This window comes from Lissotriton vulgaris, chromosome 1_1 (genome assembly GCF_964263255.1).
Source record: "Lissotriton vulgaris chromosome 1_1, aLisVul1.2, whole genome shotgun sequence".
Classification (NCBI taxonomy): Eukaryota; Metazoa; Chordata; class Amphibia; order Caudata; family Salamandridae; genus Lissotriton; species Lissotriton vulgaris.
In genome coordinates this window covers 2,047,299,950-2,047,320,777 of record NC_141685.1, presented here as the reverse complement: position 1 = coordinate 2,047,320,777, position 20,828 = coordinate 2,047,299,950, and the positions used below count along the sequence as shown (strand labels likewise).

Below are 20,828 nucleotides of genomic sequence, written 5' to 3'. Positions count from 1 at the left end.
CACGCAAAAAAACAATTGCATGTGTGAAGTGCACAGTGACCCAAAACACAAGTGCTAGTGTTCGGCCAAAAACAAATGTTAAAAAAGAGGGAGCCACATGTAAGAGAAATGGCCTGAAGCAAAATGACCCATGTAACTGGGCCAGTCACCATGGGCATGACAAACACAGCAAAAGGAGGGACAAATGAAACCAATTCAACATACAAAAGAAATGCAGTTCAAAAACACAGGAAGGACCCAATAAAAACCAGTATGAATGGCCAAAGCCCACAGAAGGAATACGGCATGCCTTCCAAAGCAGCGCATGCATGCTGACTCTAGCCTAGACCTTAAAAGGGATCTAATTGGGCACAGCAGTGAAGACACCATTAGAAGTAGAAGTAAGCCATAAAAGTACCCCAGGTATAATACCTTATTGTTGGCATTTTACGAAGTCTAACAAGAGTCAATGTACTTCCTCTACACTTGATCAAACACTGCTTTTGGATATGGATATTTAAAACGTATGTTGTGAGACATTCTGTGGGAATTGCATAGATTGCTATTAATCAGTTAAAGGAGTAATGAGCCAAAATGTATTAGTGTTCAAACAATATCCAAGCTGGAAAGACATGTATTCTCTTTCTACCTGAAGCTGCCCAGCATTAAATAAGTGTTTTGAGGCCACCATTGCTTTCTGAATTACCTGTCCAGAATGTCATGTTTGGCAGTAAGAGCATTTGATACAGACACTGTACCAGATGTGCTCTTCCCTATTTTAGCATTCAGACGGTGAGTTCAGCAAGCAATGAAAACATGGACTAGTGCTTCATGATGGCACTGGGGATACCAGCCCAGCAACAACCCAAGGACAGGGAAACTTTTTCATACACCGTTTTCTGTTTTGGAAGGGTCTCGTTTTTCCATTGTTGTCTTTAGGCTAAATCAATTAGCAACTATCACTAACTTAGTGGCCTTTTGATACTGGTGAAACAGTGTACCCCACACCCACAACTATCTTTACAACAGGCTGAGTTATTCTGTTAAGACAACATTTTCTGGAAAGTTAATTATCATTAATGCTTTTAATGTCAATGGAATAAAAGTGCCCCAGCTGTGTTACTTGCATAGACACCAAGCAGAGCCTTACCGAATGTTAAAACAGTATCAAATCCTGAGGTTGCTCAGTGACAATATCCAGTTGGCGTACATTTATTTAATAATTATCTTGTGACTGTGAAACAACAACAAATAGCTTTCTATTGGAACCCCTTACTACAGGTAAGCTAATGTGGCAAGTCGAATGCAGGTGGTATACATCCCTAAGCTTCAGGCAATACGTAGATAGCTGTATTCTTCAGACACAGCAGAGTTCATAATAAAGTCATTGACAGGCCAAGGCATGCAAGCATAATCATTGTCTGACCACTAAAAGTGAAATGGAAATCTGGGAAGATTCTATTGATTGTTCATGATAAACTAATATTGAGTTAACCACTTTATAATCTTTAGGGACCACTATCAGTTGGCTGTTGATGATTACCACCATATTCTTCACTTGTCCTGCAGAAACCAGAGGAGAAGGATGACTGGATGTTTTAAGAGCCTTGCAGGTGAGCAGCCCTGGTTTAAGATGTGTCTTGAAAAAGAAGTGACTGGATTCAGCTCTTAAATTAGGAAGAAATGCATTTCTCTGGGATGTCGCCAAGCAAGTTCTTTTTCATTTGAGGAATTGACTTAACGTGGGCATTAGTAGACCTAAGAGCCCAGCATGGCACACAGTCAGCTATTTGACTGTGAACGAAGTACGGGCATATTTATTGAAGTACAGGGAGACAGAGACACAGGTCTTTAAATATCGAGCTCTGGTCTCAGGGAGATAATGGAGAATCTTAAGGTGACCAGAGATAGAGCATCTGAAGGGGAGGCTAAGAAGGAGTCTAGCGGCAAGATTCTGTATAATCTAGATCCAGTGCAAAAGATATTTGGGAAATTCATCGTTATTGCCAGACAGGATGATGGCTTGGACTCCTCTCTTACGAGTTCAAGCAGAATAAGACATAAGATCTTGGGAAGCATCATCATAGAAGAAAAGAACATGTTCATGGAAAGTGAGTAAGTTGTCCAAGACAGCACCCAATTTTCTTGCAGAGTTGATCTGAGTGAAAGCAGATCCCAATTCAGAAGGCCACTAAAGATGATACCAAAAAATCGATTTGCCCTCCTACAAAAATTAGCTTAAGATGATCTAATCATCTTAAGATCATTAAAACTGATCCATTCATCAAAAGCGAGGAAATACTTAGTAAAAGTAGTAAATCCTACAGCTGAAGAATGCAACAGCTTCTGGATTAAGTTAAGTATTCTTGATAAGAAAATCTTGTTTATACATGTAATTCGCATTATTCTTATTCCGTTGATATTTTTAAAAAAAGCAAATGCACATTGTACAACATTAGCACATGTATTACGCACCTAAATGCTCGGATTGTAGTAAGGCCTTCTGCTGTTTCAGAAAAATGACAAAGTAATGGCAACTGGGTGCTGTCATCAAGTTCTTGAAGATCCCTGCAATGATCCGAAATACAACAATGTGGTTAGTGAAAATATATTGCAGGAAAAATAAATAGAGTACAATGTATTCATCAATTTTCATTTACATTACATTCATAAAGTGTACCCTCATGAATGAGAATAACTCAACATTCATTGATAGAAAGACATATTATGAGCTATAAAGCACACAATACTTTCAGACTGAAATGCTTAAAAGCGCTATAGGCACAGTCTTACTTAAATATGTTAGACAGAAAGGCAAAACACTCCTTGATTAGTAACTTTAAAGTCTCACAGTTGTTTTGGGAGATGTGTTGTGAATGACATGCCTAATGTATATTGATTAGGCAGGTTGAAAATTGTGACTCACTCTAATTGGATCCAAAGACTGGGCAAGTGGATTGCAACAGCTGAGCACCATTCCTTTCTGTTCTTTCAAATTGAAACTTTTATTTTAAGACTCATGATTTCCCTAAAGGAAACAATGTTGCTTTAAAAAATGTTTTTATATTTGAAAAACTTCATAGAGAGTTGGGGTGCTCCAATAGACCACTGCCTTCCCCTACCTCTTCCCAGAGGCTGCCAGACCAATTAGCAAAGGGGAATGCACTCAAAGGGACTCATTCCCCCTTTATGAATGACTTACCACCCAACCTGAGAGTCTGTATCTTTTCAACAGTTTGCTTGTACACAAACTATTGATACACAGGTTACCGAATCGCAATTGGGAATGCCCACAACAAGCACTATGCAAATTGTGATTCTGTATCCATTTCCAAGCCCACTAAGGAGTTACCAAAGTTTATCAGCTCCTAAAATGGGTCTGTTACATAGACAATACCTTTTTAGCAGTCTCAAACCCTCAGATTTTGAAAATCAGGGGGATGTGACCGTTAAAATGTTCAGTACATCTGGCCCTAAATGCTTACATGCATGATAATTTGGAAGTACCACATTGGTACATCTGGAATTGCTAATATTGTGAGGTTTGGTAATTCTGACATGTGAAATTAGCATACTATTACAAGGTGGCCACTGAGAAATGGGGAAATAGTACAGGAATTAGTGTTTCTGCATGACATTCTGGACACTATTTTCTATACAGTTTTCACTTGCAAACATTTCCAGAAATTGTAGAAGGTCCAGTATTTCTTGTAGGATCTGTTGAAATGGCAAAAGTAACTGCAAAAGTAACCCTAGGACAGAGAGTTATAATAAGCCCCATCAAAGGGGTCGATTCCGATCATGTTTGGAAAGCCTTTTGTACGACTTGGATCAAGAGAGCTTTCCGAACGATTCACGCTCCGGGAGTCCGTACGACCGATTACGATGTGCCCGTATAGTGACAGACTTGGTTCGGTGGGATTCTCATTGAACTTCAATGGGAGCCTGTGTACCGAACACGTACACAGGCTCCCATTGCAAAAAGGGGTGAGCGGAGAAAAGCGTGCTCCCTGTGGCAGGCACCCTATGGTGCCCACCACACTGTGCATGAATGGAAAGGGGGAACCCAGTGGTACCCCCTGAAACCAATTTGGAGGGCCCCGGGTGAAGGGGGGCTGCCACGGCCCCCCGTAGTCCAATTCCCACAGCTGTTTAGTCCCAGCAAAACGAGTCGATACGGCTGCAGAACTGCGCATTGTGCTCGATTGTCCGGTAAGCGACTCCATTGCATGGCTTGATTAGGTTGTGAACGACTCGGACTGCCAGGATCGGGTACGGAAACAATTCAGTCAGCGCAGACGAGATCTTCGCATTGTACTTGGTCGTTTGGAAAGGGGAACATTTCGGTCAGACACATAGGCTCCTAATCATATTTCCATTATTCCGGAACCCCTCTGGAGGCCTTCCTAACAAGTTTGGAATTGGGCACAAAGATGAGTTATGGTCAAAATCTTTCAGGTTTGTTAGATATAATTTGAATTAACAAATTTGCCCAGCCCAATCTGAATTCAATTCCCATAAAATGTATTTCCTATAATAATTTGACTTCTCTTCCTGCAATTAAGTATTAATCTAACTTCACAAACCTATTTCATGTTTGAAATTATTTTACAACACATTTCTACAAAACAAATTCAGTAAAAGAAAGTCAGCTACCATGTCCCAGGGTTGGAGTAACATGTAGGGCAATTAGGGAGTGCCCCGAAGAGCTGGCCTGGTCAGACAGGTCAGTCTTTGAGCTCTTTTTCAGGCTTTAGAGGGTTAATTTTATGGTCTTGTTGGACAGGTGATTTCCCTGATATTTCCACAAACATTGCCTGCAGCAAGCACAAATGCATGCAGTCTCCCATACCTTGTAAAATACCTATATGGCTTGTGTTTCGAGGTTAACAAATACCCTGATTTTTAAATACGGGCCACTTTTTTTTAGCAATCAGATTTGCTAAGGGAGGGTGTGTCACTTTTATTTTTGGTGCCTGGGCATATTTCCTTTCCAAGTTTGACCCTGACAATGTTCACAACGTTTTGCCTTGAAAAAGTCCTATAAAAGGATGAAACACAAGTTAGCTGTTTCACTGCATCACAAGGATTGTTGTGTTAGATATATTTAAAATATTTAACAATAAATCTTCTTGAAATATTGTAATTAATTTGATGTCATATTTGCGAGCTGTTGTGTATCTTATGGATATGCCAAATTACGGAGTGTTACCAATTTTTAAGGTTTATTGTATTGTAGTCAATAGGTTTCAACAAAGTCTGTGGGTGAAAACATATAAAGGCAGAGGGCAGCCAACTCTCTTGAAAGGTGAAAGCATTTTCTCAATAAACGGAAGTGCCTATCATCTTATGAACTGTGCGTGGTAGGTGAGTTTTTCGCACTGTAACATTTCAATAATGGTACATTGAAATAGGGTGTATACTTCTTTACAGAAAAATAGCCGGAGCAACATTTTCTATGTCATGATTAAACGTAAAAAATATTTCCAAGGTAACATATAAAATTGCTAAAAAGATTAGAGTAACAATTTTATCAAAGTAACCAACAATATTTAAAGGAGCTTCAATACTTACTTTGAGGCGACTCTGAAGTATTTTTGAATGAAATAGAACGCTACTCCCAGAGGAAGAAGTGCAGCAAGGAATACTGGAGTTGCATATGAAATCACTCCGATTGCAGACAAGCATAGCAGACTGGATCTGGTGAGAGACTCCAGAGTAGGTGGAATGTGCTAATATGAAAGTAAAAATGAACATGTATTACAATTCAGGGAAATATGAAAATCGTGTTTACCTTTAATTAAACAGAAATATCACAAAGGCAGGAAGGTCTCAAACAAAAGTTCAGATTGGTGCCTCTAAATAATTTTTATTAGAAGGCAGTCTTCTTTAATTACTGGACCCAATCAGTGTGTTGGCCCTCAGTGCCGTACACCAAATTTTAAAATGTCCACCGGCCCAGCGGATATGTCTTGCATTGACAGTAACCTCCGTCACTGTTGTTCCTGCCAAAGCATTACGAGTTCTATGGAAGGCTCAACAACATGACAGAGGGATACACAAGTGCGAAGAGGGATACACAAGTGCAAGGAGGGCACTGGGCACTTTTCAATGCCCCTTACCACCAGTTTTTTTTTAGCAGTGGTGGGCATTGAAAATCGTCTGTATGTCTGCCCATCTAAATTAGGTAAGCGGACATATAGCCAAACCTCCGAAAGCCCATACTTTATCGGGCTGTTGGAGGGATTTGACCACGGCGGAGATGGGGGAGTCTCCGCCACCATCATACCTATGGTTGACCCGATACTAAATGGGGAGGGTGGAACATAATGTTGGCAGAGATGGAACTTTGTTGCAATGGAGTTTCCTGTCTTCCAACATTTAAATCAGACCCATAGTCATTTTCAAATATATCTGATTTGTGATGGTTTACTGATAGAATATCGATAGTAAAAATATCGATAGTAAAAATATCGAAGTAAAAATATAGATAGAACAATATTGACTCCCTATACTTAAACAGTTAAGTACAAAAATATCAAATCCAAAATATCAAAGTTAAAAATATAGATGTAAAAAATATCAATTTAAAAATGTAAATAAAATTATATATATTAAAAATATAAAATATAAATACTATCTTTAACAAAATTAATTATTTTTAATATACATTTTAAATAAATATAAAAATTAACTTAATTTAAAAAAATATAAACACACAAACATATACATATATTTACTTTAAAATAATGAATCAACCATTATCTTTATTTAATTTTTAAACTTTTAAATTATATAAAAATAAAATATATACATATAGCAATAGTTTAAAATAAAAAAGCAGTCTATAAATAATTAAAACATTAAACTATTAAAACTAAAATCAAATGTACGTTTTGCAACACAATAAATACAACAGTAAGGAAAATGTTGGATAGCGGAGGGTTCAAAATGATTATTCCCACTCCAGTGAGTGCAACAGTAGGGAAAGTATTGGAAAGCGGAGGGGTTAAAATGACTATTCCCACTCCAGTGAGTATAATAGTAAGGAAAGTGCTGGCTAGCGAAGCGGTAACATATACTATTCCCAATCTAGTGTGTGCAACAGTAGGGAAAGTGCTGAATAGCAAAGGGGTAACAATTACTATCCCCACGCCAGTGAGTGCAACAGTATGAAAAGTATTGAATAGCAGAGGGGTAGAAATTACTATTCCCACTCCAGTTAGTGCAACAGTAGGGAAAGTATTGGATAGCAGAGGGTTAAAAATTACTATTCCCACTTCAGCAAGTGCAACAGTAGGGAAAGGGCTGGATAGCGGAAGGGTAAAACTTACTATTGCCACTTCAGTGAGTGCAACAGTAGGAAAAGTATTGGATTGCGGAGGGGAAAAAATAACTCTTCCCACACCAGTGAGTTCAACAGCAGGGAAAATATTGAATAGCAGGGGGTAAAAATTACGATTCCCGCTCCAGTGAGTGAAACAGTAGGGAAAGTGCTGGATAGCGTAGGGGTAAACATTACTATTCCCACTCCAGTGAGTGCAACAGTAGGGAAAGTATTGTATAGCGGAGGGAACAAAATGACTATTCCCACTCCAATGAGTGCAACAGTAGGGAAAATATTGAATAGCGAGGGGTGGTAAAAATTACTATTCCCACTCCAGTGAGAAATACAGTAGGGAAGGTGCTGGATAGCGGAAGGGTAAAAATTACTATTCCCGCTCCAGTGAGTGCAACAGTAGGAAAAGTATTGGATAGCGGAGGAGTAAAATTTACTATAGCCCACTCCAATGAGTACAACAGTAGGGAAAGTATTGGATAACTAAAATTCTGTATCACACTCCTAGGCACTTATTCACAATATGAAAACACTTCCAATATATCAAATAAAACACTTGTTCATACTGGGTTCCACCCATTCAAAATGCCCAATTGTTTGCTTTTTGGATCACCTAGTTTTGGACTTTTTGCTATGAGTGCATCTCACTACATGTGTGTCACTCATGTTAATCTCATGGCAAACGGACTGAGCGTGTTTAACGCCTCTGCCGCCTTTTAAGATACATACAAAAAGAACAATTGATGGACAGAATGCAGAACAATGTCAGACATTCACTCCTGTTCAGAGATCTGGGCATAAATCCATCGTTTTTTTGCTCACCATGCCATTCCAGTTTGGACCCAACCATATGCAAATCAGTCTTGACCCTGTGCCCAATGGGAACTGTCCAGCCCTAACTGCCAGGCTAGGTCCTCCCTGGACTGGAAACAAGCATCCTAGGACCGATTTTAGGCTTCCAGCCATCATCAGCCAGGATAGCTTGACTTCAGTAACATGGAGAGCACGGGACCCACATCTGGACATACCTATCCCACTCGGGGTGACAAATGCAAAAAGAACAATTGATGGACAGAATGCAGAACAGTTCGGTCTTGACTGTTCCCATGAGGCACAAGGTCAAGGCTGATTTGCATATGGTTGGGTCTAACCTGGAGTGGCATGGTGAGCAAAAGAACAATGGATTTAACCCAGATATCTTGACTCTGGGTGAATGTATGATTTATTCAGCATCCCGTCCATCATTTGTTTGGGTAACACATTCACCCTAAGTGGAATGGGTATGCCCAGACGTGGATCCCTTGCTCACTGTGACACTTGAATCTAGCTAGCCTGGCTGATGAAGGGTAATACCCAGCACCCGGTCCCAGGATTCTTGTTTCCGTTCCAGGGAGGACCTGGATTGGCAGTTCGGTCTGGACTCTTTCCATGAGGCAAAGGTTCAAGACTGATTTGCATATGGCTGGGTCTAAACTGGGGTTAACATGGTGAGCAAAGAAACAATGGATTTAACCCAGATCTCTTGACTGGAGGTGAATGCATGATTTATTCAGCATTCGGTCCATCATTTGTTTGCGTAGCACTTTCCACCCTAAGAGGGATGGATATGCCCAGACTTGGGTCTCTTGCTCACTGTGCCACTGGAATCAAGGTAGCCTGGTTGATGAAGGGTAATACCCAGAAACCAGTACCAGGATGCGTGTTTCTGGTCCAGGGAGGACCTGGCTTGGCAGTTCGGTCTGGACTCTCCCCATGAGGCACAGGGTAAAGACTGATTTGCATATACCTGGGTCTAAAGTGGGGTGGCACATGAGCAAAAGAACAATGGATTTTAACCAGATCTCTTGACTGGGGGTGAATGTATGATTTATTCAGCATTAGGTCCATCATTTGTTTGCGTAGTGCCTTTTAAGATACAGCCTCTGCGAAGCAGCTAGGGTAAAGGGCACTTGGCTGGTTAAACGTGAACACATTTGAACACACTTTATGGAAGCACGAGAGCTGCATGTGAGAGACTACTGTCTTGCTCATCCCAGCAACTTCGCACAGGAGCCTACTGCAGAGGTGACTATCCAGGATTAGATATTGACCTGTGATACCTTGCATGGGGTAGTAAGCACTATATAAATCTAAATGAAATCTATAATGCTACTGTACATTCATAGACAAAGTCATTGTGGTTTACTATCTTATCTTCATTTACTCTTAACTATGCACATAAGGGAAAAACTGTCTTAGTTCCGCTTCACTTTGACATACAAGCCCAATGACATATCACAATGAGATTGAAGATGTGTGAAAAAACACAAATATAAGAGATCCAGGCTGAAATCTGTACAACTTATGGGTAACCCAAGATTGTCATATTTCTCTGGCTCAGCTCAGATTCAAGGCCCAGGCGTTTAGTCACCCTGCTGTGCCAAGTTAATTACATTTCTCTCCAACAGCAGGAACAAAGGCCGTCCCACCCTTTTAGGGTGATTATTAGCACTTCCCTCAGCATCTGAGCAGGAAGTGGTGGAGATAAAAATCTGCATTTGTTAATTCTTTTTCACAAAGTTCAAGGCTGGGGACAGTCCAGGCCCACTGAACAAAGGAGGAAGTCCAGACAACTAAGTTCCTCTATGAAGTTTTGGTCGGAAATGATGTCAGTGAGGGGAGGAGCTGAGACCCCAGGATCAAATGTGACCAGTGGCTCTTGGATGATACCATCTTGAACAGCCCCAGCCTGCTGTGCTGTAGCATTGGGGCAGGGGTGGAGAGCTAATGTGGCACCCTAGGATCTGGCAGAGGTGCCTAACTTCTAGAACCTTTCACCGCCTTTCAAAAACTCTTGCAGGAGGTAGAAAAAAGACTGTTGGTGCTGTTTGTGATTTTTGCTGCTGTACCCTGGCATTGTAACAGCCATAGACATCTGGAAGGAGAAACCCTATGATTCCCAAAAGGACTAAGGGCTCAGCCCCCACTTGACCTCAGGACCAGTGGTTCTCTTTAAAGGCCAATGTGGCTTGCCCCCTTTACCCTCTAAGGACCAGTTGGAAGAAAGATCTGCACTTCTGCGCTCAAGAACAAAGATCAGGAGGAACACTATGCAGGGATACACTGGAAACATCTTCCTGCAATGTACACCACGTTGTAGGCCAGGAGGCCTGCTAGAGCTCACCACCAGGAGTACAATGAGCCCAGAATCTTCCCAACGGGGACCGAGTTTTTTTAAGGATGATGACCTTTGCCCCTCCAGAGAAACCAAGGGTGAGGCGTTCCACCGATGTCTTTGAAATTACCCCTGGGGTGGGCGAGTGCATGCGGGTCCTCACACGGCTCATTTTATATTTTTATCACTGACAAGGGGCCCAGAGCTCATAGGCACGGGGATCCCACACCCTGGGTCGAGTTTTCCCCATGGGGGACCCAGGATCCCACATCAGGACCCCACCCCCATCTTCAGAGAGGCGGGGCTGCCGTTGTGCTCCCCAAGAGGTCAGCAAGGGGCCTGAGACACCAACTCCAGCCCTCTGTGTAGGCAGCAACAGGGGGAGCTCTGTTGCGCTCTACTGAATGGAGGCAAAGGGGCCCGTGATCTCCAAATCCGGGCCCCTGAACAGCAAAGGAGGACGGGGGAGTGCGCGGCACAGTGCCTATCAATGGGCCTTCCTGCTACTTGTGCACGAGCCTGGGGTGAGACGGCGGCTACCACCAAGCCTGTGCCTTGCCCGCAGTAGCGGGCAGGGAAGAACACAGCTGTCGCCTACTGCAGCATCAGGAAGAGAGGATGTCGTGCCGGAGCTGGCGGGGCTTGTGGGAGCAGGCACACCCAGGAGCTCAGAGGCAAGATGATCCCAACCCCTGGGTCGAGTTTTATCCATGGGGGGCCCGGGACTCCACACCAGGCACCCACCCTCATCTCCAGAGAAGTGTGAATCGCTGTTGTGCTCCCCAAGAGGTCAGCAAGGGGTCTGAGGCACCAACTCCAGGCCCATATGTAGGCAGCAACAGGGGGAGCTCTGTTGCACTCGCCTGAATGAAGGCAAAGGGGCCCCTGATCTCCAAATCCGGGCCCCTGAACAGCAAAGGAGGACGGGGGAGTGCTGCGGCACTGTCCCTATCAATGGGCCTCCCTACTCCCCTTGCTCGAGCCTGGGGGGAAAGGGCGGCTACCACCAAGCCTGTGCCTTGCCCGCAGGAGTGGGCAGGGGAGAACACAGCTGTCGCCTACGGCAGCATCAGGAAGAGAGGATGTCGTGCCGGAGCTGATGGGAACAGGCACCCCCAGGAAAATTTCAAAAAGAAAAAGGAAAGTTAGGCAGAGCAAAAAAATTATCTGTCCAAGCCGCTAATCAATATTCACTGCTTCCCGGCAAGAACGCCCCATAATCTCCTGAAGGGCTAATTTGCTTAGGTTTTTCTCTTTTTGTGGTGACCCAAGGAAGACAGGGGCACCACCAACTAATCAGAAAGTATTTTGGTGGTCTGTAGAAGTTACAGTAGCCCGACAGGAGTAATGTTTGAACAACTGACCCTTTATTTGTGGGGTCCAGAAATCCATGACTCAGGATTTTCTTATATTTTGTAAAGTGCTAGCAAGGCTGGAACTTTTCTTATGCAGCTGGGAGTGTAGTGCTTTTTAGGAGCTGGTTATATGGCTGTATTTTATTGGGCCTGAATGTATCTAAAGAAGGTATATGTTGATTAACATCCTTTAGGGGCTGAATCTATGATTGCTTTTTATGTGATCAGAAAGTGTTGCTTTCTAGGAGCTGTTTTTATGATTGCATTTTATGTGACTTGGAAATATATAAAAGGTTCACAGAAACATGTTTTGTTCATTGTAAAATGCTTTATTTGCATGATAATGTTAACAGTGGTTTTTGATCATGGTGGATATGCTTTTTTTTAACATCGTGGTTAATATAAATTATTGTATTTACTCACAAAATTATGCTGATGGTTTTAACATGTGGTTTATTGTTACAGCGATATGGTAAAACCTTGATAAACCAATAGGCCATTTTTTAATCTAAAGTGATATTTCCCTATATTGTGTTTTGCTTTATGATATAGGTAGGGGGATACCGGGATTTTGGGGGTCATGACGATTTAAGGGTCAAATGTGATTACGAACTATCACCTATAATCTGCCTAATGTTTTGTATTTGTAAATTAACACCGAGTATTTTGTAGTGTCTTTGTGATAAATGCAATTTCCCTTTTCCAAAGTAAAAGTTAACACCCAGTATTTTGTAGTGTCTTTGTGATAAATGCAATTTCCATTTTCCAAAGTAAAAGCACAGACTGGACAATCATTTGAGTGTTATTATTACGTGCCAGTGAATGGTAATTATTAGATGAGTAGGCCTGAGCTGGTCTGCTTCGCTACCCTGAGAGAGTCAAGCACTACAATGGGGTGCTTGGTAACCAGTAATAAAGAAATTGTAGACCTTTAACTTGAACAGGCCTCACATTCTGCACAACTATTAGCCCAATTTCCTACAATACTCTTCCAACCATGCAGTTCCCACAGTGTAGTGTGCTACTGCTACCCATCCATATGCGCATTTCTGTGCCCCACATGGGGGTAAGTTGTGCTACATACATCCTACAATATATTATAACCCATTTCCCCCTGCAAAGCCTTAAAGCTGTTGCTGTATTGTCGCATCTTCCTGCCTTGCCATTTTATTATAGCCTTATATCCCACCGTATCGGGCTATACCGGCCATTAAAGGCCCGCTTCAACGTTAACAAGGGATCAGGACTTTAATGGTTGGTATAGCCCAGCTATGGAGGGTTATGAGGCTATTAGAACATTCTGTCACTAGAGGGAAGAATGTCCTAACAAATAAAACAAAGGCCTCTCTGAGAAACCCAGGGGGTTTAAATATCCTCGGTCTCTGAGAGGCATTTGCTCACAGCAACAGTTGGGAACAAACGCAATGTGGAATGTTGCTCTTCGGGCTTTTACCGGCTCATAGAAGCGCGGAGCTCTCCATTGTATTCAATGGAGTGCTCCACATTCCAATATTCTAATAATCCTTGACTAATTATCACTTCTTTATTTACTGACTTTTTTTTAAACATTTTTACAGTTTTATTTTTGCATTCTTGGAGAATCTGTTATTTTAACTCTCATTGCGTTTTTAGCTTTTTAAATTATACTTTGAATTATTTCTTCATTGAGTAGGTTGCTATAAACTTGTGCTGACACCCAATGCACCTTGGGCATTTTTCCTGGGCATTGCTCAGTAGTGTGTGTAAAATCCCTGAAGGAAACATGTTTACTTCTGTTGAGTGCAATGGGAGACCTAACACTTAAGTTTCTATTATCATACTGTCCCTGCAGGGCAACATACACACATACACTCACTGGTTTGGACATGGCTATAGCTTTTGCCATAGTAGGTCAAAGTTGATGAACTGATCAGAGAATCAATGTGCCTCAGCCAACAGAACACACAGGGGCACAAGTGGAACGTGACACTAAATGATAGCAGCATGCCAATCTCTTTGCTGAGGTTTCCGTAGCAGCACTGAAGAAGCAGATGACTAATTTTTTCGTCACACACCAAGACAAGCTCTATCCTAAAATGGCCATTCTATTCACACATGCAGGCACAGAGAGGTAATACTAAATATGGATATAATTCTCGAAGGAATATGGCAATTATGCATTCAGAAAATCCATACATTATGACAGAGACATATATGTGTATTGTCATTTCTTCTGTGCATCCAACCATGGTTCCTGTGAAGGTGAGCATAATGAGAAGGAGTGAAAGTCGTGTTTGACAAATGCACTGCCTTTCCTCCCTTAACTATGTGTATTCATGTAGTGCCCCGGAAGGGAAAATTGATTGTAGCAGTAGGATTCTTCCCCTCAAGTGCATCTAATCCAAAGGGAATCTAAAAAGATAAACACACCTTTTGTAGCAGAGTAAGAGTTACTTTATGAATTCATGTATCCTTATACAAGTTATAGGATAGGTACAACTTTCCTATTTGTAACTTCTGCAGGCCTTTCCTTCCTAATATTCATCTGTTAGGCTAACATGGTACATTACAGTAATCATTAATATATTAGAATGTTTGGAGCTCCATTGAGGACAATGAACAGGCTCCCCACTAATAATGGCTAGCAGAAGCCTTCAATCTCACATTCGAATGTTGTTCTTCCTATTTCTTCCATTTTAATTTACAACATTCTACCCTCAGTGGAGGGAATGTTCTAATGGCCCTATAACCCTTCTGCCTTCTCCTAAGTGAGTTGTAGGCCTCATTATAGGCCCTCTCCTGCGTCTTGGGCCTATAATTTGGATTCAGGGCCTTTAACAACCAGTATAACCTTTGGCAGCAGCCTATTAGGCTACATTATGTCATCCATAAAAAAAGCAATAAATACAATGAGATTATTTGCCATTATGTGCCTTTCTGAGATAGGTGTCAAGCGGTACTGAGCTTTATCAATTGATGAGTGAGCAAGACTTCTTGTCTCCAGTACCAAGTCTTCTGGAAGGGATTTAGTACGATAGAAAAAAACAATCTTTTTCTAGTCATTATCTACATATACAGATGCACGCTATACCTTAAACTTAATGAATGGGTTTAGAGATTATGTTAAAATAAGCTAAAAATGAATGTCTAAAGGAGCAAGGCCATTCAAGGAAGTCTTGGTTTCACAGGCAAATAAAAAGAAAGCTCACAATGCAAAAACAATTCCAGCAAAAAATCCTGTCTAGCACCGATTCTCATTTTTTGAACACCAACAATCAATATTTGTTCCTATTGTCATCAACTGGCGGCACACAAGAATAGAAACCATGAAAATACCAATTCTGCTAAATGATTTAATATCATTATTAAATTCCATGAGCGTTGATGTAACTGCTGACTTTAACCAACATCTTGTGTGATATAGAAGAGCTTTGAGTCAATGGCATTTTAAACGTAATGGTTATTGAATGAAAAAGAGCAGAAAATATATTCAGGAATAATAATCTGGAAGTAACTGGAGGAATCTTTCCCCTGCTAGGCCATGACCCATCATAAAAGTAGCACCTGGTCTGCTTACTATGTTAAATTCTCAGCAACAAGACTGGCTATGACAGAAGCAACAAAGAAATGGGTATGATGATTACAATTTGCCCGACTGTCCTCTGAAATAAACTAATTGTAGCAAGGTTTGGCAGAAGTATCACATACAGCAAGCACATCACTGAATGCTGCCACTAGAAAACATTGCGGCAACAAATCAGAAACTTAGGAAGGAAGATATGGGGGGCATGCCAAGTAGGTGTGTCAGAAATTCTGGCAATTTGCTTTTGCGTAATTTTGGGAAACAATTCTCCATAATTATGTGAAATGCAAAAATAGCATTTTGGCACTGTATTTTAGCATGAAATGTGTTTTTAAATCCGTTTTTGGACTAGAGGGAAAAATACTACAAAAAGTACAGAGCTACAAACAGCTGCATCTGGCGTTCTGGTGGTTTGCATTTTTACCGTACACTTGTGTTAAATGTTTGCTAGTAATTACGTGATGTGGCGTGATAGAGTCATTTTGGTAATTTTGCATTACAATTGTAACATGAAAATAATGAAATTACGGAAGATTACACTGGTTTAACAGAAATTTCACCCAAAGACACTGTTACTGTCATACATGAGGGTCCTTATTTTATCAAAAGAAAGGAAACGTCTGCTTGATGCAAAAACAGATGCAAACTGTGCAATAAAGATCGAGGGAGAAAGATCTAGGAATGTTAAGCCTGGCAATATAGCAAGAGCATCCCTACACCACACAATATTGATGTGCCTAATATATCAAATATATGGGAAAAGGCTTGAACAGGCTTCTCCAACGTGCAGCTTGTGAGCTACTGGTAGCTCTCCTGGTACCTGTATGTAGCTCTCCTCTGTGAAGCCCAGCCTACTGAATTAGAGGTTTTTGCTTGTTGAATTAATATACACACACCAAAAATGAAAAGCATGTATTCAAGACAAATACGTGTTATTTTCAGAACTGATAACCTGATGTGTCGACAAAAATGGTTGAATTTCTAAGATATCGAAATCGCGTGGCATTGGGGGGATGTTTAACTCATATTGCAGCTACGGCTGATAAGCATTATTCATGTAGAGGCATTGCTAATCGATAAATCTATTACTGATAGGCAACCCTTCCTAATGTACTAAGCGGTCATAACTACTGACAGTCTTAAATACGGGGGCCACTAATGTAATCTTGGCTTTGGTGGTCACTATTACAACTGATTAATTCAGGATGATTTTTATTGAACATACGTAGCTCTTATAAGAGGAAAAGTTGGGAGACCAGTGCGCTACAAACCACCTTCTTTTCCACTTCTTATGGCAAGAGGCACTCGAAATAAGCTGCTGTCCTATTACACAACACCACGAGGCTGTTGGGATCTACTCCTACCCAAATACTGGATACTCATATACTCCTTTCATTTCCACTTTAACTCCTCAGCTCCAGACACAGATCCCAAAATTCCTCCCAGCCATTTAATGGGGCTTTGGGGGGTGGCCGACCGGAGGGAGGCTCGCCCCCCCGGGGAGTTTTGGGGCCCCGGGAGAGGGGAGGGGGGTTGACAGGAGGAGACCGGGGCTAGGCTTTTGGGCTGTTTGGGCTGGTTGGACTGGTTTGTTGGTAGTTGGGCTCGTTTTTGGGCTCCTTGGGCTTTGGGGTACTTAACCGGCCTTGTCAGGTCACTGTCCACCATTTTAGAGACAGTGACACGGCAGCCGGTGTTTAGGCAGGGGCGAATTTTGCCCACCCTCCCTATATCGCAGGACCTTGGGGGGTGGTCTTGGGTTGATAGTGCCCCGGCTTCGAGGCGGGTGATAGCGGGGGTCAGGTTCCGAGGGGAAGGGTACCTGTTGGGTGTCTTTCTTGGGAGCAGGTGTGTCCAAAGGCAGGTGGTAGGTTTGGGTTTCATGTCGCTGGAACAGGTGCTGGTGGGATGGTTGTTTTGATGGCGCTTTTTCCTAGTCTAGTGGGGGGAGGAGTCAGGATATGAGGACTGAGGTGTTCCTGAACTGAGGAGGGGGAGAGTGTACAGATGACAAGGATATAACAGTTAGCTAGGCATGGTGCAGTTCGCATTTATGTGTATGTTGTTCTTCGGGGGGAACCATTTTAGGGGTGGGGGTGGGGGGTTGTTAGGTAATGCATATTTAGTTAGGCCTAGTTTTGTACGGCACAGGCCAAGGGTTTTTGGCATTGTTAGGGTGCACCTGCTTCCAATAAAGCGGCCGTTGTCACACCTTAATTTGTGTCTCCGGTTGGTCTGTACCCCCCCCCACCTCTCCTGATGGGCCCCAAAACTAGATGGCAACAAAATCTCTTAATGGTAACGCATTCAATATTGAAATTAGCAGTGTATAGGCTTCTGCGGCACCTGCTTCCCTTCCCCTACCTTTTCACTTCATGCCATTTTAACCCCAACGCTCTCAGACAGAAAATTCAAGGTGAGACATAACCACTTTATAGATATAGAAACATCTACTATCAATGCCACAACATTCTCCCAGGTTCACCAATTAAGAAATATAGTAAAATCTGTGCTCAAATCTGCATTCACACAGCCAAAACACCCACATACTCACTTCTCCTCAGCATTTCCTTTTATTTGGTGGCATTAGGATCCTCACAACAGTGACTGTGTCTTCAGGCAAAATGTCCGTTATGCCATTACGTTTTCACTTAACTTCAGTATTTTCACATTGCATACTATTGCAACTTCTATTAGCAGGGGCGGCTCCTCCATTATGGCAGGGGAGCATCACCCCTTTCCCCCCTGGTGAAAGCCAACAAAGGCCACCAACAAAAATAAAATGATAATAAAGCATTTTCATTATTATGTTATTTGTTGTCCTAAACTAGCGGTCTTCAAACTTTTTGATGACGAGACCGCACTGTCAAAAACCTTTTGGCATAAGGACCCCTTCCTGACCAAAATGTCTAGAACTTGGGCCTCTCGTCATTGCCAACTATCGACAACCATAAACGCCCCCAATTCCCACTCAAATCATTTATCGATTGGGGAAATAAATTAAACAGTGTTTAGCAAACCAAAGGACAGTGGTTGGTGGTGTGGTCAAAGGTGTGGCTAAAAACAAAGAGCCTCGTGTATGAGGCATTGGCGCAGGGCAGCGCCGCAAGTCTTATTGCTGAGCTGCCCTATGCCAATGTGAAAGGGCAGGAATGCACCTTATTTATTAAATATGGTGCATTCTTGTCCTTTCCCCCCTATGTTGGCACACACATTGCTGCCTAGAGGCAACACAGGCAGGATCCTAAGGTGAGTCTCCTCTTTCTATTTGTGATGCAGACTGGAGCCCATATAGAAAGAAGAAAAAACGAGGAGAAATGAAAACTTCTCTGTAAGGTTTTGGCACTGCCCCAGGTTTAAATGGTTTTGTAAATCTGGAGCAGCGTCAAAATCCATGGGCGCTGTATGGGAACACCCACCACAACGCCTATACAACGCCTACTTGACACAGAGTAAGGAAACACAGTGACTTGCTCTGTTTTGTCTTACTCCATATCTATGAGGCCATGCAAAGAGGCGCAAGTCGCCTCATAGATATGATTGAGATGATTGTGCCGCCTAAGCTTAAAAAGAACTGACGCTCCACACTTCCATAAATCGGCCCCAAAATACTTTGTTTGTTTTTAAGTCTTTCACCATCAGGTAGCTACATATAAAATAATGAGTAGCTTAAATGAAAATAACATTTTAAAAGTACATTATAAAACCTATTATTTGATGCACTGAATAGGTCTGTGTGTAACTAGAGAGCTGCAGAATTACATTTGGTTGGTACAGTGGAAAATAGTGACTTGTGTATTTTTAGTGCTATGAGATCACAGGCAGTGACAGAAAGCACTGTGAATGTGTGTCATTATTTTATACTTACAATACACACATTATAGGATAGACTGCTACACAATGTGCACAGTTTTAGGATAAAATTGGGCTTCAGAAATGTAGATTTGTGTAATATCAGACCATAAGTAATACATTTTGCTTTGCATAACTGTCCCTTCAACACCTCCTCAGGGGTACTGTGTAAATACAGTTATCATTAAAAGAACACACTTCCCAGCCCAGTTGCTAACCACCACACAAAAAAACACATCTCTGCCATCACAATGCTAGAAGTGATTAGAACAATTAAAGCCAGAAACAATCCCAAGCATCCTTTATTTTTGCAGATTAACTATTAGTGTACATTTACATTTCATTCAGGCAAGCAGGCACCCTGACATGAAGGGTTATTTAAAGGATTGTTTGACCTGTCTGCCAGGCCTCTTCGTTTTACAGCACATGGCACTCAATTAACTTCAGCTGAAGCATTTTAACGAGATCGTGGTTGACTTTGTCGAAAAGGACATTTTGTTTTCCAGGCAGAAGTTAGGCCTGGAAATGGGCAACCCCCTTCCCATGATCCGGGGCCCCCTGCGGGTCACGCCCCACAGCTTGAAGACCGCATGATGGTTTGGCCGTCCCTCTGGAGTCGGCAAACCATTATGCACACTTAGCCTCTCTCCACCTAGCTGTGTTGTATAGCTGGGTGGAGAAAGCAAAACACACGCCCAGTAAATGTCTGAGTGCTGAACCGAGGTGCTCAGATCAATCAGGCGCTGCTAACATTCTGAGAATAACATTCCCAGCATATGAGCAGCGCTTGGATTGGCGAGTTGGGAGCCTGCACAGTGTGCATCAGGTTCCTAACCAGGACGTGAGGATCGGGAGCAAGGCGGCCATAGGAGCAGGTAAGTGTAATTTTAATATTTTTAATTCTCTTTTATTTCGTTTGGATTCACCCTACCCCATCACTACCACTTCACAATTCCAGTGACCGCTACTGTCCATTAGGTCTCCTTGATATTTGTTTTCCTTCTGGACATAGCCCTTAACTTTGCCATAGTGACCACTTACATTTTTCCCATAAAAGCTTCCATCTCTGAAACCCAACATCACGCCCGCTCACCCTACCTCGGAACAGAACTCTCTATACAGTACTATACAGCCTTGAGACCCTCTGGGTATGTAGTGCGCTATACAAATTCTTTGACTTGACTTGACTTGCTTCTCTATGCAGTACTGACTGCAGTCAGGGCTGATTCTCTACACAGTACTGACCACAGACAGGGCTGCTCTCTCTGTACAGTACTAACCACAGATAGGGCTGCTTCTCTCTACAGTACTGACTGCACAGACAGCCGCTTCTGTATACAGTACTGGCCTCAGGCAGGGCAGCTTCTGTATACAGTACTGACCACAGACAAGGCTGCTTCTCTATAGAGCACTGACCGCAGACAGGGCTGCTTCTCTATAAAGTACTGTCCGCAGACAGGGCTTCTCTCTCTATACAGTAGTGACCGCAGGCAGGGATGCTTCTCTATGCAGGACTAGTCATAGACAGGGCAGCTTCTCTATACAGTACTGACCGCAGACAGGGCTGCTCCTCTATACTGTACTCGT

General features: G+C 42.3%; 1 protein-coding gene across 4 annotated transcripts in view; it reads right to left on the bottom strand.

Moving 5' to 3' along the window:
* ABCC9 (ATP binding cassette subfamily C member 9) overlaps positions 1-20,828 on the bottom strand; it is a 915,119-nt gene that overhangs the window by 367,499 nt on the left and 526,792 nt on the right. For all 4 annotated transcript variants that reach the window (XM_086920457.1, XM_086920444.1, XM_086920437.1 and 1 more), the window contains 2 exons: positions 5,554-5,711; positions 2,455-2,547 (listed from right to left, as the gene is read on the bottom strand). In XM_086920457.1, coding sequence (XP_086776583.1) covers positions 2,455-2,547; positions 5,554-5,711 — 251 coding nt within the window. The remainder of the gene's footprint in view (positions 1-2,454; positions 2,548-5,553; positions 5,712-20,828) is intronic.